The following is a 26,126-nucleotide window of genomic DNA, read 5'->3' on the forward strand; positions in this document are numbered from 1 at the left end:
AGTTGCATCCACGCTAAGAGGTTTATATGGGTATAACAGTACTTATATTGGTAAAGCTTATGCCTTTTGGGAATCAGCATAAGCTGTACTGGTATAACTGTATCCACACTAGAGCTTATACTGGTAAAAGGTGACAATCCTCAATGACACAGCTATATCACTATAACTTTTCTAGTGTAGACCTGACCTCTTGTATAAAAAATAATATACTTGGATTTCTTTTCTGTGAACCAAAGAGAAAAGCTGCTGATAGAGCCAAAATGTTAAACATTAATGGTGCCTTTCTCTTAATCAAGTGAAAATATAAAAAGTGTATAGCTGCTATTCAGCTATCAATAGGAATTTTTTAGAAGTTGAGCACTTAATGATTGTATCTAATGAAGCAGTGGTTATTGCTTGGGAGTTTGTGTTTAGCATACAGACTAGTACGCTGAAGACTGTTCATCTAAGACCTGATCAGAAGTCAGAGGAGTATCTTTTAACATTCCCAAATACAAGTCCTATAGATGAACTATCAGACCTTGAACCTTTCTAGTCAACAACAGCGTGCCATGCATCCAAGATAGAGGAAAGAATTCTTTGCATGCAAAGCAGAGGAGTGAGATACCAAAAAGGCTATGTTCAAAGTGAGCCGGAGGTCAGTGGAAGTGAGTCCTGGAACTTTTTCTACATCAGGAGCTCAGGATCAGCGCTTTCTTTTTTTAACTGCTTCATTGGCACGGAGGGAGCAAAAAGAAATTGTGAGCTGAGAAACAAGGAACAAAGCATAATTCACAACAAAGTACAAAAAGACAAAAAAGTAAAGTAAAAATTGCTTCCTTTGAGCTCTGCTTGTTCTGCATTGACCATACTTATTTCAGCATGTCAGTTCGTTGCCCCGGAGTTCAGAGCTGTACTATATGGCATTAGAATTTCTCTGTATTTTCATTTCTTTTGGGGAGACAAGATGGGTGAGATGATATCTTTTATTGGACCAACTTCTGTTGGTGATAGAGAAAGCTTGTCTCTCTCACCAACAGAAGTTGGTCCAGTGAAACATATTACCTCCCCCAACTTGTCTTTCCAATATCCTGGCACGGACACAGCTACAATTACACTGCATACATTTCTTTTGGAGCACAGGTTAGAAGGCACAAGTTTCAGGTGTTTCTTTTAGTGTCCCATTGGACTGTAATGCAGATACATTTTATTTTTTATTTTACTTTATTATTGATCATTGGTCTTCCAAGAGATGGCAATCAGTGCACTGCTCACAGATAAACTAAGAACTGTTGCATTCTGACACCATGGGATTATTCTTCCTGAAGCTGTCTTATGATAACGGGTAGATCTTCTGTTCTGCTATAGTGGCACCCAAACTAATGAACTCCCCATTGGCTATGACCTGACCCCAGCAAGTTCTCCATTCCCATAAAGAGCTTCCTTTGAGACAAAGCTGTATGTGCGTTCTACTGCTCTTCCTCTAGATGAACCGTATACTGCAACAGTAATCAAACTAATTAACTGGAAATTAGGATGTATAATGGAAAATCTAACCAGCTTCTTTTATTAACTCTTGCAGCACTGTCAAGCATCCTGTAGTAGAGGCAGGTTACTTTGGCCTGGTCAACAAATAGATTTCAGTTAGGGCTGTGATTTTTATTTTTTTTAACCAAACTAGCTATACAGATACACTCCTCCTAGCGTGGACACAGTTGTACTGGTATGAAAGTGCTTATTCCAGGATAAGCTTATTCTCCTTTCCATAGGCTACGTCTTCACTATGGCGGGGGAAGGGGGGTCGATTTAAGATACGCAAATTCAGTTACACGAATAGCGTAGCTGAATTCGACGTATCCAAGCCGACTTACCCCGCTGTGAGGACGGCGGCAAATCGACCTCTGTGGCTCCCCCGTCGACGGCGCTTACTCCTACCTGCGCTGGTGGAGTACAAGCGTCGATTCGGGGATCGATTGTCGCGTCCCGACGAGACGCGATGATTCGATCCCCGAGAGATTGATTTCTACCCGCCGATTCAGGCGGGTAGTGAAGACGTAGCCATACTGGCATAACTGCGTTCACACTAGGGGCTTGTACTGGTATAGATAAAGTGTGTAGACAACGCCTTTGTGAGATCCTTGGAGTGTCACAAGGGCTCTGACTACCGGTATTTCTTTTGTGAGTCTATGAATGATCACTCTGACTAACTGCATTTACACTGCTCTGTATTTGCAAGATTGACATAAAGCTCGACTGTGTTCTCAGATCAGTGGCTTTGGTTGAAACTAGCTGATGCCCAGCTTCTGTGACAGAAAGCAGATGCACATTCACTCAGGCCTGTTCACGTGCAGGGGAATCTGCAAGTTAAGGTGCTGCAGGTATTTGAGTTATAAATAGATGTTTAAATGATAGGAGTGATACAGTGGCCTGTTACAACACATTAAGTCTTCTGTTCTTACCAGCCAATATGAAACAGTATTGCTAACAGAGTTAACAAGACATTTTACAGCCCCTTATGGCAGCATGGAAGAGCTTTATTATGTCCTGCAGTAAGGTGTGCATGATGGAGGATGACAAATGGGCCTTCAGCGTGCATTGGACTTAAGGCAATAAATGTTCATAATCATGGCTTGGGATTTACCTGGGCAACTCCCATTGTACGTCAGTGGAATTTGCAGGGTGAAATATGAAGTCTTTGCATATCACTTTGAAACGTTTCCCCAAAGAATGTGTGACCACAACTTTAAATAATGTTTCAGCAAAGCAGCCCAAGGAATGGTCTCATTTTGGGTCACAAAGTCAGTCCCTATTCCTAGAGCCCTGCGTGGATACAAAATTTGTATATGCATCCAATCTGCACAAACGGTCCATGGGTGCAAATATCAGCAGATATACAGTGGATATCTGCAGACTTTCAGGGCTCTATCTGTTCTGCATGCAGGGCCGGCTCTGGCTTTTTTGCTGCCCCAAGCAAAAAAAAACAAACAAACAAAAAAACAAACAAAAATACTGCGGGGGGGCGGAGTGGCAAAGCAAAAAAACCCAAAAAATCCACCTGCGGGGTGGCCGGAGCGGAAAAGCGCACACACACACACACACACAAAACACCTGCGGGGTGGCCGGAGCGGCAAAGCACACGCGCACACACACACACAACACCTACGGGGCGGCCAGAGCGGCAAAGCACACACACACACACACACACACAAAACACCTGCGGGGCGGCTGGAGCAGCAAAGCAGGAAGGAAAAAAAAAAAAAACCCGCAGGGCAGCCGGAGCAGCAAAACGGGGGGAAAAAAAAAACCCGCAGGGCGGCCGGAGCAGCAAAGCAGGGGGAAAAAACCCAAAAAAACCCTGCAGGGCGCCCGGTGCGGCAAAGCAAAAAAACAAAAACAAAAAAGAACCCTGCAGGGTGGCCAGAGCCAGGGTGCAGGGGGACTCCCTGCGCTGCAGATGTGCAGCGGAGTATGTGCCTGGTCTAGCGGAGAGGGAGGGAGCGGGGGAGAGAGAGAGAAGGGGGGCTGCCAGGGCTTCAGCGGGGCACTCGCCACACGGCCCCTCCCGCTGCGCCACCTGCTGGGAGTGCTCTGCGCCGCTCTGGTCGGCTGGGAGGGAAGGACATGGGCTGCCCTGCCGAGTTTGCTGCAGGGCGCTTCCCTCCTCCGTGCCGCCACCCCCTACAGGGCGGCCGGAGCGGCAAACCAAAAAAAAAAAAAGGGCGGCCGGAATGCCGCCCCTTGGAATCTGCCGCCCCAAGCACGAGCTTGCTTGGCTGGTGCCTGGAGCCGGCCCTGTCTGCATGGCAGAGACAGTGTACCTGATTCTTTGGAAGAGTGAGAATCTTGGTTTCTTTCTTGAACACCGTCTTCTATTTGACACACACACACCGATGTTGCTGGGAGTCGGGCATCCAGGCCCTCTTCCACTTAATGGTGTATGTTGTTATAATGTGAAGCCTGTCAAGAATTGTGAGATGACGGAGAACCCCTAAAACAATATTAAAATGTCATTTTCCTTGAATCCCCTTTCCAGTTATTGGTGGCCAAGAGATATGTGCATATGGAATCTTTTCTCTTCAGAGTTATCCAGTCTTTCCTCTTGCCCGATTTGTCACTTCCATTGTAGTGAATTATAGTGTCCCAGACACCTCAGTGAAGGAATCTGGCAGACAGGAGGATGATTCTAAAGTAGAAAGTTTTCTTTCTCTGCCACCAGCGATGATAGGAGGAGAAGGTTAGAAAAGGCGCGTGACATTTATATGGGGATTTGCATACGTCGCTGAGAAAAGAAAAAGACCATATTTTGCCTTGATGCCAAGGCTGAATTTGTCTCACATGGTCTTACATTCCAGGTTCTTTGTGGGAGTTTATTGGATTAAGTATACATGTCTTTTTCTTGCAGAATATTGTTCAAACCAACTTGTGTTTTCTAGAGAAGTAGGCTGAGCTATCTTATATTGGCAAAACAGATTAGTCATCATGCAAAACAATGGAAATCTGTTCCACTGCAGTGATACTATTGAAATGAGTGTGTCTGCAGCACAGCTAGCATCTAATGTGTGTAGCCTTTGTGTTATCCAATAAGACACCTTTTTTTGCTTTTGTTTCCTAATTAGGGAGGAAGACAAGAACATATTTGATTACTGCAGAGAAAACAACATTGACCATGTAACCAAAGCCATACAATCAAAAAAAGTGGACGTGAATATGAAAGATGAAGAGGTATGGTGAAAAAGTAGCCCATTGATCCTCTGTTGGTTTTGTGTTTTAATTCACCACCCCAGACCTTTTTCTAAATTCCCAATTTAGAATTGTTATAAGACAGGTGCTAAATAGTTGGCCAAACATCTACTGGTTGAGATAGCAATGTATTCCATTTGAAAACAAACAGCAATTCCATTCCAGTTTCAGCTGGGATTTTAGTAGTATGGACTTATTAACAATAATGTCATATCGGTGCCAGGATGCTTCCTTCTTGCAGTATCTTGAAAATGCCAGCTGGGACTCAAAGTAAGAGCTTAACAGAGCCACATTGGTGCCCAGTAGCCCTTTCCCTTTCAGTACAATGAGCCTGGTTCAACAAAAGTAGGAAAAAATGGCTTTTTTTGTTTGGAATTGGCCAGTGAGTGGTGTCTGCCAGTGCACTCAAGATAAACTAGTCTGGGCACTTGTGATTCCATCCATAGCTACACAGTCTTAGACCAGAAAGGCTGGAGAGTACTTAATATTGGAACTTGTCATTGTCTCTCCTCGGTTAGCCAGACAGAAGGCGAAAGTACAATTCTAGGTTTGTCAGCTTGATTAAAAGTGTGACCACCATCCAGTGCTTTTCCTGTTTGCAAGCCCTTGAAGCAAGAATCAGAGTCAAAGCAACATCCCAAAGCTGGGAAAGAACTAACATAACCTTGACTAGTAATTTGACAACAGCATCAAGAAAGAAATGAGTATCTATATTACGAATGGTCTTATTTTTCAGTACAAATATTTATTGTAAAAGCAAACACTTGAATGGACACATACACTTCTGTTGTTCAATCAGTCTGTAACTAATGATCTCCCATCTTTATCACATTGGTTTCAACCCTTATACACTGCCACCTAGCCCTGCTCCATAATACATACAGCTACCTTTACCCACTGCTTCCCAGTGCATTGTGTTTTGGTGAACAGATGAAGTGCTTACACATTCATAGACTGAGACGCCACAAATTCAGTTGGGTTCTCCTGTAGCTCTAAGCAGATTTTTGCCCTCTGAGCCATGACAGCCCCGGCTGGGGCTCTGAATGCTGATGGCAGGAGCTTTTATTATTAATCAGGAATTGATGTGAATTAATTTTTAGGGGGAAAGGGAGGGAGGGTAAAATCAGGGATGGAATTTCACATCATAGATTAAATGAACTGAGACTGTTTGCCATGCAGAGGCACTGTAACAACAGCACCACTGAGCTCCATCAATCCTGCTAGTGATTACAAGTTACAAAGTTAAACAGCCAGTGTACGTTGTAAGCCCAGAAATAGCAGAGCTGCTCTCACTAACTGCAGTGTAGTTTAGTAATAAAAAAATCACTTTTGAGATCTTGTGGTTTGAGCAGGCAGTGTATTACTGCTTCACACTAGTATTGTTTTATTCTGACTGAAGGGGCACTCTTTTATATTCCTCATCTTCCAGAAGCTTATAGCTCCCTGAAAGTTCCCCTTTGTGGTAAAATTTCCCATCCTTGTTCTCAGCCAGAAGCTTGTTATTTGAAAAGATCACAATTCCTTTAAAAGTTTGGTATAATTTTCTTGGGCCATTTCTGAGTTAGCACATTGTAAAAACTTAGGGCCTCATAAGAACATAAGAACGGCCGTACCGGGTCAGACCAAAGGTCCATCTAGCCCAGTATCCTGTCTACCGACAGTGGCCAATGCCAGGTGCCCCAGAGGGAGTGGACCAACAGGCAGTGATCAAGTGATCTCTCTCCTGCCATCCATCTCCAAACAGAGGCTAGGGACACCATTCCTTACCCATCCTGGCTAATAGCCATTAATGGACTTAACCACCATGAATTTATCCAGTTCTCTTTTAAACACTGTTATAGTCCTAGCCTTCACAACCTCCTCAGGTAAGGAGTTCCACAAGTTGACTGTGCGCTGTGTGAAGAAGAACTTCCTTGTATTTGTTTTAAACCTGCTGCCTATTAATTTCATTTGGTGACCCCTAGTTCTTGTATTATGGGAATAAGTAAATAACTTTTCCTTATCCACTTTCACCACATCACTCATGATTTTATATACCTCTATCATATCCCCCCTTAGTCTCCTCTTTTCCAAGCTGAAGAGTCCTAGCCTCTTTAAACAATCCTCGTATGGGACCTGTTCCAAACCCCTAATCATTTTAGTTGCCCTTTTCTGAACCTTTTCTAGTGCCAGTATATCTTTTTTGAGATGAGGAGACCACATCTGTACGCAGTATTCGAGATGTGGGCATACCATTGATTTATATAAGAGCAATAATATATTCTCAGTCTTATTCTCTATCCCCTTTTTAATGATCCCTAACATCCTGTTTGCTTTTTTGACCGCCTCTGCACACTGTGCGGACATCTTCAGAGAACTATCCACGATGACTCCAAGATCTTTTTCCTGACTTGTTGTAGCTAAATTAGCCCCCATCATATTGTATGTATAGTTGGGGTTATTTTTTCCAATGTGCATTACTTTACATTTATCCACATTAAATTTCATTTGCCATTTTGTTGCCCAATCACTTAGTTTTGTGAGATCTTTTTGAAGTTCATCACAGTCTGCTTTGGTCTTAACTATCTTGAGCAGTTTAGTATCATCTGCAAACTTTGCCACCTCACTGTTTACCCCTTTCTCCAGATCATTTATAAATAAGTTGAATAGGATTGGTCCGAGGACTGACCCTTGGGGAACACCACTAGTTATCCCTCTCCATTCTGAGAATTTACCATTAATTCCTACCCTTTGTTCCCGGTCTTTTAACCAGATCTCAATCCATGAAAGGACCTTCCCTTTTATCCCTTGACAACTTAATTTACGTAAGAGCCTTTGGTTAGGGACCTTGTCAAAGGCTTTCTGGAAATCTAAGTACACTATGTCCACTGGATCCCCCTTGTCCACATGCAGCCCCCAGGGCTGCTCAAAGTTGTGGTGAGGCGTTGGGACAACCCCTACCTACTGGAGAGCCCCAGCTTTGGCTGAAAGCCACCTATGTCCCATCTTCAGATGAAGTGAGTATATCTCAGTTGCAGCTGAGGATGTAACCCAGAGTAGTTTTCTTCAAAGGAGATGCATCTTTGTGAGGAAAGAAATGTTTAGAAATTACACAGCTCTTTGTGTATGGCCGTTAGTAAGCATTATCTACTATTCATCATCAAGAGGAGTTTTCAACATCATATTATGAAATCCTTCTCTGAAGCCTTGTCTACATTAGAGAATTTCACAGAAAAATTGCCACTGGTCCAAACCCTAAGATAGACAAGACTGGCAGCTTCAAGCATTTTGACCTTCGTGTTGGTTACACATACAAGTGCTTTGGCAGAGCATTATGAAGTTTGGTTAGCATCCATCTACACTGTGCTTGGTTCTAAATGGTACTATTAGTCTCTAATTTTCATGAATACCAAAATGTCACTATATTTTTAATGAGTCGAAAACCCCCCTGCTGTTTTTTTTTAAACCACATTCCTTCTCCACAAGCAGGAGACTAATTTATTTTCTCTATCCTGCAGCTCAGCTGAAGTCTTTTAGAACAGAGTATCTGTTGAACCTTTGGTATGCCAAAAGCATATGCAGACATAGTCTTATAATTTTATTAATCAGTTTAATGTTATGGTGCAAATGTGTCCAACCACGTCCAAAAGATACTTCTCTTGTGCAGCTGAACCAGCCTGATACTGTTACTTCAAATGGATATACATTTAAAATTTTTGCCGTACTGTTGTAGCCATGTCAGTCTCAGGATTTGAGAGAGACAAGGTAGGTGGGGTAATCTCTTTTATTGGACCAACTTCTGTTGGTGGAAGGGACATGCTTTCGAGCTTCACAGAGCCCTTCTTCAGATCTGGGGAAGATAACCAGGAAACTAGCTTAACAGAAGTTGGTCCAATAAAAGTTATTACCTACCTTGTATCTCTCATACATTTAAAATGGGAGTGCAGATATATGCAAATAAGCCCAGCTCCTAAGGAATTAACTTGTTATGGAATAGAATTTGCTTATACAGTGCATAATTTTGTAATGAATCTGTGCACATCCTTTTCTTGTATGATAATGACTTTTCTGAGTTTTTAAACAGTTCAAATTTTTTCCACATACTGTATTAATGTTTATAATTACATCCTCTCCATTTTGTACAAATAATTCCTACCAATTTGGAAATACAAGATAAAAATCTAGTGGTACATACACAACGTGAGAAGTCGTACTTATTACAAGCAAAACGATTTCAGAATAGGGTGCTAGAAATGAATATATTTAAAAAATCTATGCTAACCACATCTACTAGAATAAACCATATAGAATTTGTCAATTTTAAATCTAATTACATACACAGTCTTCTCACGTAAAGAAAAGAATATGTTGTTCTTTCTCAGTTCTCCAACAAGAACACTGGCTAATAGTTCAGGTACAATAAACTTCAATTTGAATTAAACAGAGTCCTAGAGGATTATATAAAGTGTCTGATGACAATTATTATGTATAGGCTCCCATTCACTATTTCTAAATTGCCCAAAATTCAGCAGCGTAGGCTGTGTTGGTTTAAAAGAAATAGGCACAGATGAAAGCAACTGGGTCCTTGTATACAGGGTTGTATGCAAGGGAAAATAATAAAATAAAGGATACAGTGTTACATTTTAGCTACTTTGTCACCTCAGAGTTCATGGCATATCCTGATAGGAAAGAGATTTTGTACTTTTTAACAAAAATACATTTCCAGCTTTATTTTGTTTTTATTTTATTTTCAAAGGCATTGAAATCTTCCTAGAATGTGTCCTGATCTGTTCAATTTTTGTTTTGTTTTGTTTTTGGAACTTGTGTCAAGAGCACATAGCACTTTGGGTAGAAACATCCTTTTTTATATTATTGTTGAAACCCAAGTAAACAAATAATTGTTTCCTCTACACCCGTGTTTAAGCGGGTGCAAAGCCTTTAACAAGGAGCATCTGCCTCATGCCACCATAAGCCTGGCTTCTGCATTGAGAGCAGTGTCAATGTAGCCGTGCCTCTGTGAGATTTTCCATGCAGTGTTGGAGCCTTAAATGTAAAAGGATCATGTTCCAGCTCCCAACGTAAACAGCTCCATGGTATTTTTAGGAATGATGGGAAAAGAATGTAGTTTAAGAACTATTGCATCTTTCTTGACAAATGCACTTACTCCCCACTCCACCCCGCCAACACACACACACACTCTGTTTTCAGGTTTATGAAAACAATTAGATTCCAAATCAGTTTTATACTGAGACATCCATTCAGTTTAGCTATAATCCTCTTTCTCTCTCTGGATTAATTGCAATGAAGACTATTCTCCTACATGCTTCTACTGGGACTTGAAAAAAAATATTTGAGAGGTAACCCATCCTCCCCTACTTTGTGTTTGAACAACCTGTGATTCATGTTGAAACAAAATGTATATGCTGTTGGCTTGAGAAACTGCTACAAAAGCTGGCAATGGTAATCCAAGCGAGACATGGAAGATTTAAGAGGCAGGGTCAATACATTGGGGCTAAATTTATGCTTATTATTCAAGACTTGAGGGGCAGAGAAAACTGCATCCTCTCAAATAACTTCTGCAACAACTGTCTATGCTCTGTTGTGCTGCTACAACAACAAAAATAGGCATCTTAGATTTTGTTTGCATTTAATTAAAGAAGGACATCACTACAGCATATACTTTCACATTCTAAATTACTCATGGCAATTTGAACACATCTGTGATTTAGGCATTGCCCAATAAACATTGCTACCATAATGAAGTTGTGATGGAGGGGAGGGGACTCTCCAAGAAATCCCAATGTGTATTGCCTGGAAAATCCTCCTAGCGTGTAGGGTGAACTTTGTAATGACTCTTATAAATTAACTACTATGCAGACTAGAAGATTTTACAGATTGCATAGCCCATATCCAAGATTCACACATTGCCCAGTATTACCACTGTTTACAACTGATTAGTCTATTGCTACGCTTTTTTTGTGATAGGCAAAGTTGATAAATAGATTTTTCCTTATTCTTGAGGTGTTAGGTCCATTAGCTATAGCTGTTAACATTTTAACTTGATTTTTTGTGTTTCCAAATGCTCATAATTTTGAATTTGCTTTCTGGATATGGATAACACTTTAATTCACAAATCTCTTGGAAGTACTCTTTATTATGTAGTAACAGTATTGAGATTCCTTGTAGATACTATCTACCTCTGTAACAATGATATGCTTCTGCAGACTACTCAGTAATTATTCTTTTATAGGTCCAAAAGTAAATTATTGTATTTTAACAATTTACATTTATCCAGCATGATGCCATAGTGCTTTACAGGATGTATTTAGGGATTGTTTGCCTGCTACTAGAATGCAACCATTTCTCAAGTGGAAGTGACAGTTTTTATAATAGCAACCAATTACAGTGTAGAACAATGTAGGTCACTAACTGAAAAATATTGTGTCCATTTGGAATTGCAGAGGAAATATAGAAAGTAGAGTATAATGACTGTGACATACCCAGTGTACAATCCAGACTGAGTAGATGTGTCACCCCTGCCCTGTAACCTGGGGTGTCTCTTACAATGTTTTGCTGCTGTGGCCTCTAGTCTAGACTGCTCACAAACAGCCCCTAGCATGTAAGTTGCTCCCAGGTATGTCTGTGTGTGAGCTACAGCCAGCCAGCCATACTTTGGCTCTTACCAACCTTGGTTATACTGCAGGGTGACCCCAACATGCTCCTCGTCTTCGATTTTCTCCGAGAAGTATATGTCCTGTACTGCCCAGCAGTCTCCTCGACAATACTAATTCATATAAAGTCGGTATTTCTTTAATAGAAATAATATGCACACACCTTGTTACACCAATTGGCGTTCACAGACACTTCAGTTTAAACACGTTGGATTAGATAAAATCATAAAACAAGTTTATTATAAGTGAATACAAGTAATGAGGCATAAAAGGCAAAAATGGTTACAAAAATAAAAATAAAATGCCACTGGTGCCTAATTTAACAAACTATGGTAAATTCAAGCAAACTTTTTCTTACCTCATGCTCTCAGCAGTCTTACTGACCAAACTTCTTATGCCAGGACCCCTTTCCCAGTTTAATGGCTGCTTCCTTTGTCCCTTCTGGTGCAGTGAATCGATGGACAGAGACAGAGGAGGGGGTCTCTTGGGGTGTTTGTTCCCTCCTTTTTATAGTGTCAGTCCCCATCTTTGTAAATATTTATTTCCAGATGAAATTCTGGAGACACAAAGTCTATGGGAAAGGATATTCCCTAACGCTTTTCCTCACCTGTTTGAGGTTTCTTTTTCTAAGTTTCCTGCTTGATGATTCTGTTTACTGCCTAAATGCACATTAAGCAGAACACATATTCCTTTGCTTAAGACAGACCTGTTTGCCAACTTCTGCTATGGTTTGGAACATGCGTTAATAACATTGTACAGTTAAATCTTATAATTCCACATACAATGTTGCCACACATATTTTATCAGGATAATATTGACCAGCAAATTATGAGTTTTCAGATGATATTTCACAAGGCATACTTTGTATAAAGATTATCACAATAATGTGTAGGGTGTGGACACAGAGGTACATTGTGTCACAATTACCCAAAGTGAAACTGGCCCAAGGCTTTAAATCCATACTCTTGCAACAAGCACACGATTTTTAATGATTACAGATGATCAGTTGACTTCAGTTTCTTGTCTCATCCAAAAGAAAGGATCTCCAGCAGCAGCTTCTTGGGCGTTGGTTTTGTAGTCATTCGGAACTGCTGAGTTTACTGGATTGCCAGGACTACTGTTGCAATATGCTGAGTTTTCTTTTATGGTCTCATCCAAGCCCAGTACTGGCAAAGTCACACTCTTCTTGTTTTGAAGATAAGAAACAATCACAGAACAACATGATATAGGTGCAGATCTAGAACATAAACGTTGGTTTAAAGGATAGACAGCTGTAGTGGCACAGGAGCCAGCAAACGGAGCTGTAAACAGGGGAGTTTGAGTGGGAGTTTGCAGGGAAGACTAAAAGAGGCAGGCAGAGGAACAGACAGACTAGTGAAGGGAGTGCGTGGTGTTCTTGCAGTGTTTTGGTGCTTGTTGGGGGTTTGCTTTGCTGTGGTTGTGGTGGTTTGGTTTGGTTTGTGTTTCCCGGACTAACAGGACTTAGGTGGGAAGGCTATGACAGAGGCAGCAGTGGTGGTGATGCAAGCAGTGGAAGACACAATGAAGATGACTGGATGTAGAAGCTGCGGTATGTACATGATTCTGGAAGGGATACCTGAAAAGAGTTTCATCTGCATGAAGTGCCGCCTGATAGAGCTGATGGAAGAAAAGATTCAAGGATTGGAGATGCAGGTGGAAACTCCGGTTGAGTTTAGAAGGGGGTTCGAGCAGATGATGGAGCAAAGACATGAGGAGGCTGAAGGGAAAAAATCAGACTTGCAGATGGAAGCAGGACCGAAGAATTCTATGGGGAGACTGCTTGGTGAAGACAGTGGAAGCATATGACTAAGAGAACCAGGCAGAGGAAAAGACGGGCTAGTGAAGGAGAAATAGAGCTCAGAAACAGGTTTGCGGAGTTGGAAAATGAAGAAGGGGCACAGCAGGTGGTCGCTGAAGGTGAGAGGGCAAGGAAGAAGAAGAGCAGTGAGTCCTATAGGAAGAGGGGAAGAGTCAATGGAGAGAACAACACCAAATATGAGCCCCAGGAGGATATGGGATGGGTTGCAGAGGATTGCAAGGGAGAATAGGAATTGAGAGGACTTGCAGCCAGAGGGAACAGGGATAGACCGGAGAATTGCACCATCACCAGGAAAAGGCAGGTCTACGTGATTGGGGACTCCTTACTGACAAGAATAGACAGGCCTGTAACCAGAGCTGATCTAGAGAACAGAAGGGTGTGCTGTCTGCCAGGTGCGAAAATATGGGATGTGGACCTGAGGCTGAAGAGGATACTAATGGGAGCAGAAAAGAATACATGGATTGTCCTTCATGTGGGAACAAATGATACGGCTATATTCTCACTGGAACGAATCAAGGGAGACTATGCAAGGCTGGGGAAGACGCTTAAGGAATTCAAGTCTCAGGTGATCTTCAGTGGGATTCTGCCTGTTCCTAGCGAAGGGCAACAAAGGTGTGACAAGATTGATGCTCAACAGATGGCTCAGGCAGTGGTGCTATAAGGAGGGCTTTGGGATGTATGGCCACTGGGAGGCATTCATGGACAGAGGACTGTTCTCTCAGGATGGACTTCACCTGAGTAGGGCAGGAAATAGACTTCTAGGATGGAGACTGGCACAACTGATTTAAAAGCGCTTTAAACTAGGAATTTGGGGGAGATGGTTGGGAGATGTACAGGTAATCTCCATGCCAGATTTTAACATTGAGAGGGAAGAAAACAAAGTAAGAAAGGATACAACCGTGGGTAGGAGAATGGACATAAGGAGGAAGGGTAGTGTAGATACCAGTCTAATAGGTGGTACTGGCAGTAGAATGTCAATACCTAATCGGGTAAAGAATGTGAGCAAAAATTAAGATGCTTGTACACCAATGCAAGGCGCCTCGGTAACAAAATGGAGGAACTAGAGCTACTGGCGCAGGAAGCGAAACCACATATTCTAGGGCTAACAGAAACATGGTGGAATAGTAGTCATGACTGGAGTACAGCTATTGAAGGGTATGTGTTTAGGAAAGACAGAAATAAAGGCAAAGGTGGTGGAGTAGCATTGTATATCAATGATGAGGTAGACTGTAAAGAAATAAGAAGTGATGGAATGGATAAGACAGTCTGTCTGGGCAAAAATCACATTGGGGAAGAAAGCTACTAGAACCTCCCCTGGGATAGTGCTTGGGGTGTGCTATAGACCAGCGGGATCTGATTTGGATATGGATAGAGACCTCTCTAATGTTTTTAATGAAGTAAATACTAATGGGAATTGTGTGATCATGGGAGACTCTAACTTCCCAGATATAGACTGGAAGACAAGTGCTAGTAATAATAATAGGGCTCAGTTTTTCCTGGATGCGGTAGCTGATGGAATCCTTCACCAAGTAGTTGCTGAACCAAGAAGAGGGGATGCCATTTTAGATTTGGTTTTGGTGAATAGTGAGGACCTCATAGAAGAAATGACCTTGGTTCGAGCGATCATGAGCTAATTCAGTTCAAACTAAATGGAAGATAAACAAAAATACATCTGTGACTAGGGTTTTTGATTTCAAAAGGGCTAAGTTTAAAAAATTAAGGAAATTAGTTAGGGAAGTGGATTGGACAGAAGAACTTGTGGCTCTAAAGGCGGAGGATGCCTGGAATTACTTCAAGTCAAAGTTGCAGAAACTATCAGAAGCCTGCATCCCAAGAAAGGGGAAAAAATTCATAGGCAGGAGTTGTAGACCAAGCTGGATGAGCAAGCATCTCAGAGAGGTGATTAAGAAAAAGCAGAAAGCCTACAAACAATGGAAGATGGGAGGGATCAGCAAGGAAAGCTACTTTATTGAGGTCAGAACATGTAGAGATAAAGTGAGAAAGGCCAAAAGCCATGTAGAGTTGGACTTTGCAAAAGGAATTAAATCCAATAGTAAAAGGTTCTATAGCCATATAAATAAGAAGAAAACAAAGAAGGAAGAAGTGGGACTGCTAAACACTGAAGATGGAGTGGAGGTTAAGGATAATCTAGACATGGCCCAATATTTAAACAAATACTTTACCTCAGTCTTTAATGAGGGGCTTAGGGATATGGTAGGGTGACAAATGGGAATGTGGTATGGAGGTAGATATTACCACATCTGAGGTAGAAGCCAGACTCGAACAGCTTAATGGGACTAAACTGAGGGGCCCAGATAATCTTCATCCAAGAATATTAAAGGAACTGGCACATGAAATTGCAAGCTCATTAGCAAGAATTTTTAATGAATCTGTAAACTCAGGGGTTGTACTGTATGACTGGAGAATTGCTAACATAGTTCCTATTTTTAAGAAAGGGAAAAAAAGTGATCCAGGTAACTACAGGACTGTTAGTTTGACATCTGTCGTATGCAAGGTCTTGGAAAAAATTTTGAAGGAGAAAGTAGTTAAGGACATTGAGGACAATGGTAATTGGAACAAAATACATGGTTTTACAAAAGGTAGATCATGCCAAACCAACCTGTTCTCCTTCTTTGAGAAGGTAACAGATTTTTTAGACAAAGGAAACGCAGTGGATCTAATTTACCTCCATTTCAGTAAGGCATTTGTTACAGTTCCACATGGGGAATTATTAGCTAAATTGGAAAAGATGGGGATCAATATGAACATTGAAATGTGGATAAGGAACTGGTTAAAGGGGAGACTGCAACGGGTTGTACTGAAAGGTGAACTGTCAGGCTGGAGGGAGGTTACTAGTGGAGTTCCTCAGGGATCGGTTTTGGGACCAATCTTATTTAATCTTTTTATTACTGACCTTGGCACAAAAAGTGGGAATGTGCTAATAAAGTCTGCGGATGACACAAAGCTGGGAGGTATTGCCAATACAGAGAAGGACCGGGATATTATACAGGAAGATCTGGATGACCTTGTAATCTGGAGTAAAAGTAATAGGATGAAATTTAATAGTGAAAATTGCAAGGTCATGCATTTAGGGATTAATAACAAGAATTTTGGTTATAAGTCGGGGAGCATCAGTTGGAAGTAACAGAGGAGGAGAAGGACCTCGGAGTATTGGTTGATCACAGGATGACTATGAGCCACCAATGTGATATGGCCGTGAAAAAAACTAATGCAGTCTTGGGATGCATCAGGCGAGGTATTTCCAGTAGAGATAAGGTGTTAGTACCATTATATAAGGCACTGGTGAGACCTCATCTGGAATACTGTGTGCAGTTCTGGTCTCCCATGTTTAAGAAGGATGAATTCAAACTGCAACAGGTACAGAGAAGGGCTAGTAGGATGATCCGGGGAATGGAAAAACCTGTCTTATGAAAGGAGACTCAAAGAGCTTGGCTTATTTTAGCCTAACCAAAAGAAGGCTGAGGGGAGCTATGATTGCTGTCTATAAATACATCAGAGGGATAAATACCAGGGAGGGAGAGGAATTATTTAAGGTCAGTACCAATGTGGACACAAGAACAAATGGATATAATCTGGCCATCAGGAAGTTTAGACTTGAAATTAGACGAAGGTTTCTAACCATCAGAACAGTGAAGTTCTGGAACAGCCTTCCAAGGGGAGCAGTGGGGGCAAAAGCCATATCTGGCTTCAAGACGAAGCTTGATAAGTTTATGGAGGGGATGGTATGATGGGATAGCCTAATTTTGACAATTAATTGATCTTTGACTATTAGCGGTAAATATGCCCAATAGCTAGTGATGAGATATTAGATGGGGTGGGATCTGAGTAACTACAGAGAATTTTTTCCTGGGTGTCTGGCTGGCAAGTCTTGCCCACATGCTCAGAGTTTAGCTGATCGCCATATTTGAGGTTGGGAAGGAATTTTCCCGCAGGGCAGATTGGCAGAGGTCCTGGGGTTTTTTTGCCTTCCTCTGTAGCGTGGGGCACGGGTCACTTGCTGGAGCATTCTCTGCACCTTGAAGTCTTTAAACCGTGATTTAAGGACTTCAATAGCTTTTTGTCTGGTAATTGCATGGTAATTACTGTGTAATTATGATATTATCCCACTACAATTAGATAATCACAGTTATGTTATATGTAAGAAGTAGGGCTGTCGAATCGCAGTTAACTCACACGATTAACTCAAAAAAATTAATCGTGATTAAAAAAATTTATTGCTATTCATTGCAGTTTTAATTGCATTGTTAAATAGTAGAATACCAGTTGAAATTTATTAAATATTTTGTATGTTTTTCTACGTTTTTACATCTATTGATTTCAATTACTACACAGAATACAAAGTGTACAGTGCTCACTTTATATTATTATTTTTATTACAAATATTTGCACTGTAAAAATGATAAAAGAAATAGTATTTTTCAATTCACTTCATACAAGTACTGTAGTGCGATCTCTTTATCGTGAAAGTGTAATTTACAAATGTAGGGTTTTTTTGTTACATAACTGAACTCAAAAACAAAACAATGTAAAACTTTAGAGCCTACAAGTCCACTCAGTCCTACTTCCTGTTCAGCCAATCACTCAGAGAAACAAGTTTGTTTACAGTTACAATAGGTAATGCCACCCACTTCTTATTTACAGTGTCACCTGAAAGTGAGAACAGCCATTCGCATGGCACTTTTGTAGCCAGCATTGCAAGATATTTACATGCCAGATATGCTAAACATTCGTATGCCCCTTCATGCTTCGGCCACCATTCCAGAGGACATGCTTCCATGCTGATGACACTCATTAAAAAAATAATTTGTTAATTACATTTGTGACTGAACTCCTTGGGGAAGAATTGTATGTCTCCGGCTCTATTTTACCCACATTCTGCCATATATTTCATGTTATAGCACATGTTGTTCGTTTTAAGAACACTTTCGCTGCAGATTTGACAAAACTCAAAGAAGGTACCAATGATTTAGATTTCTAAACATAGCTGCAGAACTCAACCCAAGATTTAAGAATTTGAAGTGCCTTCCAAAATCTGAGAGGGACGAGAAGTGGAGCATGCTTTCAAAAGTCTTAAAAGAGCAGCACTCTGATGCAGAAACTACAGAACCCGAACCACCAAAAAAGAAAATCAACCTTCTGCACGTGGTATCTGACTCAGATCATGAAAATGAACATGCATCAGTCCGCACTGCTTTGGATCGTTATTAAGCAGAACCTGTCATCAGCATGGACGCATGTCCTCTGGAATGATGGTTGAAGCATGAGGGGACATGTGAATCTTTAGCATATCTGCCACCAGGACCAGCTCCGGGTTTTCTGCCCCAAGCGGCAAAAAAAAAAAACTGCGGCAGCGCAATTGCACCGCTCCACTCTTTGGCGGCAGTTCGGCGGTGGGTCTTTCACTCATTCTCTTCCTCTTCGGTGGCACTTCGGCGGCAGCTCAAAGAGGAAGAGAGGGACTGAGGGACTTGCTTCCGAATTACCGCCGAAGACCCAGACGTGCCGCCCCAATAGTGGGAGCAGCGCCCCTTGGTATTGGCTGCCCCAAGAACCTGCTTCTTTAGCTGGTGCCTGCAGCCGGCCCTGTCTGCCACGTAAATGTAAACAAACCTGATTGAGCGATTGGCTGAACAAGAAGTAGGACTGAGTGGACTTGTAGGCTCTGAAGTTTTACATTGTTTTGTTTTTGAATACAGGTATTTTTGTACTTAATTCTACCTTTTGTAAGTTCAACTTTCATGATAAAGAGATTGTATTACAGTACTTGTATTAGGTAAATTGAAAAATACAATTTCTTTTGTTTATTTACAGTGCAAATATTTGTAACAAAAATAAATATAAAGTTAACACTGTACACTTTGTATTCTGTGTTGTAATTGAAATCAATATATTTGAAAATGTAGAAAACATCCAAAAATATTTAAATAAATGGTATTCTATTATTGTTTAACAGATTGTTAAATTGTTTATTTTTTTTAATGGCTTGACAGCCCTAATAAGTAGTATTTGTGGGAACTTTGCATCTTGTAAATAAAGTGCTTCTATCTCCTGGAATATATGTTTATAGCACAGAGAAATTTGGATTACCTATCTAGTACAAATCCAACATCTAAAGTGTTAGTGGATCACAGAACATAAGAATATAAGAATGGCCATATTGGGTCAGACCAAGGGTCCATCCAGCCCAGCATCCTGTCTGCCGACAGTGGCCAATGCCAGGTGCCCCAGAGGGAGTGAACCTAACAGGTAATGATCAAGTGATCTCTCTCCTGCCATCCATCTCCACCCTCTGACAAACAGAGGCTAGGGACACCATTCCTTACTCATCCTGGCTAATAGCCATTAATGGACTTAACCTCCATGAATTTATCGAATTCTCTTTTAAACCCTGTTATAGTCCTAGCCTTCACAACCTTCTCAGCAAGGAGTTCCACAGGTTGACTGTACGCTGTGTGAAGAAGAACTTCCTTGTATTTGTTTTAAACCTGCTGCCCATTAATTTCATTTGGTGGCCCCTAGATTAATTTAAGATGCTTTGTCTATCAGTACTACTTTCCTCCTTTCAGTCTTTCACTGTAATGTTGAGTGCAGGAACATTAATCATTAAATGATACTAATGTGGGTGTCAATGTAATCTGTGCTTCCATAGAAAGTAATTGTGAGAGAATTCATTCTAATTCAAGGTTAATTAGTGTACCATTAAAATAATGTGTTACAAAAATTAATTACTTGTTGGGTCAAAAAGTGTGGTAAAAAGCTGAATGCCTAATGTCTGAGATCACATTTCCCTACTCAAAATAATGTTCTAAATCTGCTACCCTACTGAAAAATATCCAACATGAAAAGTGAGAGAGATTTAGTCACTGGTGTCTTCCTATCCCCCTTCTACTAGTAAATTTTTGGCACAGTGTCCGGGAAAACTGGCACACAGCTCCTATTAATAGATAAGTGAGTTGCTCACTTTGTTCCCCCCTGCAATGTTGGAAGATATATGTCAAGGGATAACCCTATTTTGGTTTTGAAGGACCACAAGTGTGTTGGGTGGTACATTAGAAAAAGCAAGTTGTGAAAATGTCACAAAGCAGCATTATATGATCTTGCTTTACCTCAGCATGAGTTTAAAAGATCCTTCTGCAGGAGTGTGACACACCATATTCAATCTGGAGAAATTAATTTAAACTACCTGTTAACATAAACAGCTATAAAGTGTATACATTAAGCTGGAAGTAAGGGATAGCCAGGGTAGAACAACTGCCATCTAAAAATATCATCTACTTTTTATTTTATTTAAATGAAGATATAAAATATGCCAATTTATAACATCTTCTGTAGTTGATAGGAAATGTTTTAGAGCTATTCATTAAAAGGCTCTGTTATTGCTTTGGGTGGATTTGGATTCTGTTCGTGTAGGTAACAAAATAACTGTTCCCAAGCTCAGTGGGCAGTGTGGCTATTGCAGCTAATAACACATGAAACCATAGCAGAAGAACTGTGTTTTGGTATCCAAATGTAAGCGTTTAAAAAATAATAATAATAATTAATAAGCGCTCACAGCCTGGGCAGTCCTGTGTTGAGATGATTCTCCGAGATGAGCCTAAACCGAGACCCTGAAATAGAATACTCCAGATTTTGCAGCTATTCCCTATCCCTGTACAGGGCAAACCAAAACTCTGTATGTGGACACCCCCAAACTTTGGTGAGGTTCAGATACAGATCAGGACTTCATGGCACAAGCTCATCTTCAGTTGGGTAGATTGGGATGAACAAAGGGTGATGAAATTCCTCCTAACTTATGCATGCAGCAGTGCCCTTTCTAGGGCAGAATGCCTAGGACATCTGCACAGATCAGTTTTCCATCCGCCTCCCTTTCACCATCTAGTGCTTGATTACTTGAAGCAGGTTCTCACAGGTAGAGAGATGAATCAATTGTTGCACAAAAGACAAAGTAAGGAAAACTTTTTAAGACTTCTAAATTGCTGAGTGCTTTCTCTTTCAGATCACGCTGTTTTTCAACTAGACCCTCCTTTAATGGGGAGAATTAAGATATACATCCCGGAAAGAGTTTGAATGTGAGAGAAGGGGAGAAAAAGGTTTTCGTGAAGTGCTCCTTTGACTTCATTCCATCTTTTGCCCTAGATATTTGCTTAATCCCAATTAAAACTGGCATAAAGCAGAGATTTGAGTTTAATATGGAAAAAACATTCCATTCTCTAAAAGAAGAACAGGAGGACTTGTGGCACCTTAGAGACTAACAAATTTATTAGAGCATAAGCTTTCGTGGACTACAGCCCACTTCTTCGGATGCATATAGAATGGAACATATATTGAGGAGATATATATACACACACAGACAGAGAGCATAAACAGGTGGGAGTTGTCTTACCACCTCTGAGAGGCCAATTAATTAAGAGAAAACAAACTTTTGAAGTGATAATATCACTTCAAAAGTTTGTTTTCTCTTAATTAATTGGCCTCTCAGAGGTGGTAAGACAACTCCCACCTGTTTATGCTCTCTGTCTGTGTGTGTATATATATCTCCTCAATATATGTTCCATTCTATATGCATCCGAAGAAGTGGGCTGTAGTCCACGAAAGCTTATGCTCTAATAAATTTGTTAGTCTCTAAGGTGCCACAAGTCCTCCTGTTCTTCTTTTTGCGGATACAGACTAACACGGCTGCTACTCTGAAACATTCCATTCTCTGAACATGACAACCTGCCCTGCCCATAGCAGGGTGTTAAACTGCATGTCGATCAGTCCTCAGAAGAGTACTGAGTTACTTATTTCCCGTGTCCTTGACAAACAGGTGGATCTGGACTTCCACTAGTGATTGCCACCCACCTTAGTGGAGGAGGAGTCATTATACATTTTTTTCTGGGGGTGCACCCAGTGACTTCAGATGCAGAAACGTGTGGGGAAGGGAGAGGGAGGATTGTAGAGTCGATAAAAGAAAAGATTCAAATAAATTTTCCTGATCTGATGACACCCTATTGCCCAGATCATAGTGATTTAGGCTGAGAGTTGCAAAGCAACCAGAGGATTTGGATGCCTAGTTCCCATTACTTTTAATGGGAACCGGCGGTTCAAATGTCTTAGGCAGCTTTAAAAATCTTAGCCTTAGAGAGACTCTGTCCCCGTTAAAGTCACTGGTGCAGTTAAACCCTAAAGCTGTCTAGAAGGCAGACCACATTCTGGTCTCTTGCTTTCTTCATTCTCCCTTACACTCTTATTGACTTGAGTTGGAGTTTTGGGTCCAGAGGAGTGCAGGATCAGGCCGTGTGTTGCCCTTCTAACAGATGGCTGATGCTCCTGACCTTGCTGTGTAAACATACAAGTGAGAATGAATGGCACATTATAGGCCATTCTGATTGTGGCTTTTTTAATGTTCAATGTTTAGTTGTTTGTGATTTCCAGGGTTCCAGCAATAGGACTTTGGGTCTCTTTACAATAGCTTCTGCTGACTTCATTCTTTTTCTTTTGGATATTTCTAGGGCAGGGCTTTGCTCCACTGGGCATGTGATCGAGGACACAAGGAGCTGGTCTCGGTACTGCTACAGCATGCGGCCAATGTTAACAGCCAGGTAAGGAAGGGATGGAAAACTTGCTTTTCGATGGTGCATGATGTATCTTGACCAAACACATCATACTTTGTCCCATCAGGATTCCAAAGCAAATTCTTTCAGAGTATTGAATATGGAGGAGACTGCCTAAAGCGATACATGTGAGAAGAATATACCCATTAAAAGCAGATTTCCATACAACCAAATACAAAAACACAGTGAACCTTTTCAGTTGCAAGGTGAAATTTCTTCCTGCAATAGTATCTTTCACTTGTTGGTGATCAGTTCAAATCTGACTTGGGTAGGCAAAACCAGAGATATTTCCTATTACTAGATGTTTGGTGGCTTAGATAGAATTAATTGGCAGGCGCTGTCCAGTTCCTTAATATCCTATAGTTTCAGCAGAGCATCTGAAGACTGGAGAGTGAACTAAAGAAAATTCCATTGCAGGAAGAAACCTGTTTGCCAAAGAGTAGAACACAATAGAACATTCATTTATTAGAAGGTACATTTCTTAAACAAAGCATTCTAAATGGTGCTTCAGATTATGTTGTTTGAAATTGTTACAGTTGGATCTCACTTTATAATGTAGATTGTATTTATAATCCTGTTGTAATTAAGGGTTGAACCTTGCTAGCTGTGATCATGTTCAGAAATAATTGTCAAACATGATTCTTCCAGAACCATGATTAACAGTTGTTTTCCAATATGGTTGTTGCTTGCATCATTTCCCTATCTAGTTTGTGTGTGTGCGTGTGTGTATTTTGAGAACTGTGCTAGCCCAAACTGATGATCTTTCAGTATCCCGATGTCGGAGATACTGCTTCTACACCGATAAGAGGTTTGGAAATACTTCACATATGTCGCAGTAGTGCAATAGGCTATCTTGTAGGTTTCTTGACTCAGCAGTAACATTGTGGTGGTGGAAGTAGCTAAGTTAAGCTTTAAACATGTTTAAAAACTATTTAAAATATTGTTACAGGCCCTACTATGGACAGGCTGTGAAAAGGGTACATATTAAGAGAACTTGTTTGGTTCCATTGAAATCTGTGGGACGGTTTAGGCAGGGACCTGTGGTTCTTTGAGCATATGATTCCTAGGTTTCTGTTATGCAGACTACTTGAGGATTTTTTTCAAAGATCGTTTGTGCACCTTTGAAAAAAAGGTAGATTTGTGGAGGAGTAATTATACTGAATGATGCTGGAGTTATGTCCATGATTTCCCTTGCTCCAAGATGAGACTGGACACCACACCTACTACTCTAATCATGTGTGATACATTCGTCTGTGAACGTTTGGAAATAGCATGATCTTGAGACCAGGAGAACTGGGATTACACATTTGTCTTTGTATTTTACCCTGTGACTCCAGGGGATATCTGCTGCTCAGGGCCAGCTCCAGGTTTTTTGCTGCCCAAAGCGGCGAAAAAAGGAGGAAAAAAAAAAAAAAAAAAAAAAAAGATAAAGCCCCGATCGGCAGCACTTCGGCAGCAGCTCAGCCGCGCTGCTTACTTCTTCGGCGGCAATTCGGTAGCGAGTCCTTCGATCCGAGAGGGACTGAGGGACCCGCTGCCGAATTGCCGCCGAAGACCCGGATGTGCTGCCCCTTTCCATTGGCCGCCCCAAGCACCTGCTTCCTTCGCTGGTGCCTGGAGCCGGCTCTGCTGCTGCTTGGAGTTCTGGAATAACACTCCCTGAAAATTCATCTCTTTCTGATGGTTGTATCTCACATCTCTTAGTGCACCAAGAGTGTCTTTAGCTGTAAAAGTACAACTTGGGGAGGACTTCCTTAGCTGGAGGAAAATAATCTGTATTTTCTCTGTACCATCATTTTCTATTAACTCTTTCCCCTTTTTTAACGTATTGCACATTTTTTTTAACCAAATTATTTTTGTCCAGTAACAAAAGTTTAATAATAGCTATAGAAAGAAAATCAATCTTAGATTTTTTTTTCCTCCACGGTAATAAAGGAGACCTTTTTTTAAAGGTCTTATTTTGCACATAGATGTATTCTCAGAGAAGGCAGACAATTCTTAGACTTTTATTTTATTTTCTCTCTCTCCTCAACCTTCTATAAACAGTGATAACATTTTCAGGATTTCATGACCCAGTGTTCACTTTTTATCTGGACCTTTTCCTTAAAGGAAGTACTGTCTAAAACCCAGGATTATGGGGAATTCTTTGGAGGAACAACCAAAGAGAGAGGAAAAAAGTTATGCTTCCAAATATGTCATAAACATTGAAGCATGTGCTCGTATATATTACCAAATGCACTATCAGTTAATGTGTGGGTTGTAAAGAATTGGGGGTTAAGTATAAGGGAATCTCTAGTGACTTGCATTAGTGGAGCTATTATTTTAACATGATGTGCTAACCCTGGAAGTTCACATTCCAGACTACACATAGCTCTCAGTCTGCCAGGTTCCAGTCTGGGGGACAGGCTCTGTAGAAACCTTCTACCCTACATGCCTTGAGATATCTTCCTATTTCATTCATACATGCAGCAGTGTTCAATGCAGGCAGCATAAGACACAAGATCTGGGAGCATAAGAGTGACAGCAACAGACAATAGAGGGGGAAGCTTATATGATGGATTTTTTTTTCCTTTTTATTTTTTGTCTGCAGTGTTTTTCATACCTTTCTAGGATATTAGAAAATAATACCCCCCCCCCTCAGCTGCTTCTGTGCTTTTTCATTAGGCAGACACTGTTTTTTTCCCTCCTATGTTTCTTATGTAGCACCAGCATTACAGTATAGTGGTTAGAGCATGGGGGGACTGTTCACTGGGACCCCTTAGTTTTACTGCTTCTAGCTGGGTGACCTGGAGCCAGGCCTCCCTTTTTCCTTTGTTTTTGGTTTTTTTTAAATGTGAACAATAGCTATCTTTGCAAAGCACTTTGAGATCTCTGGGTGCTATATGAGTGTAAATAATTGTTTTATTATTTTATTACATACACTGATGTATTTGAAGCGGGTAAGTGGGGAGAGACTCCATGGTGCCATTTGGTCCTGCAGTATGCACAAAGCTCCAGGAGTGCAGTAGTAGATTGACTGTCCTTTTTAAACAATGATGCTGTGGGTTTAAAGAGGCAGTTCATTGCTGTCCACTGAAAGCCTGCATCCATTGAGTTCTTTGATTGTCCATAATTAGCCCTAATAGTATGTTTGAAAAGAGGCGGTAAGTGATTGACATAGAGGAGGAGGGTGCAGAAACACAACAGACTTCCCTGCTTTATGTTGAAAAGGAACGTTTATGTAATCGAATTACCTAAATCCTCAGAGCCAAAGGCCATTTCAAAGTGGGTGGTTGGGTGGTGTTTTGGAACTGTGCTGGAAAC

General features: G+C 41.0%; 1 protein-coding gene across 2 annotated transcripts in view; it reads left to right on the forward strand.

Annotated features, from left to right (window-relative positions):
* The window catches only part of ACBD6 (acyl-CoA binding domain containing 6), a 151,908-nt gene that overhangs the window by 66,761 nt on the left and 59,021 nt on the right, over nucleotides 1–26,126 (forward strand). For both annotated transcript variants that reach the window (XM_005290761.5, XM_005290762.5), the window contains 2 exons: nucleotides 4,596–4,701; nucleotides 22,722–22,811. In XM_005290761.5, the coding sequence (XP_005290818.1) occupies nucleotides 4,596–4,701; nucleotides 22,722–22,811 (196 nt within the window). The remainder of the gene's footprint in view (nucleotides 1–4,595; nucleotides 4,702–22,721; nucleotides 22,812–26,126) is intronic.

Source organism: Chrysemys picta, chromosome 8 (genome assembly GCF_011386835.1).
Source record: "Chrysemys picta bellii isolate R12L10 chromosome 8, ASM1138683v2, whole genome shotgun sequence".
Lineage (NCBI taxonomy): Eukaryota > Metazoa > Chordata > Testudines > Emydidae > Chrysemys > Chrysemys picta.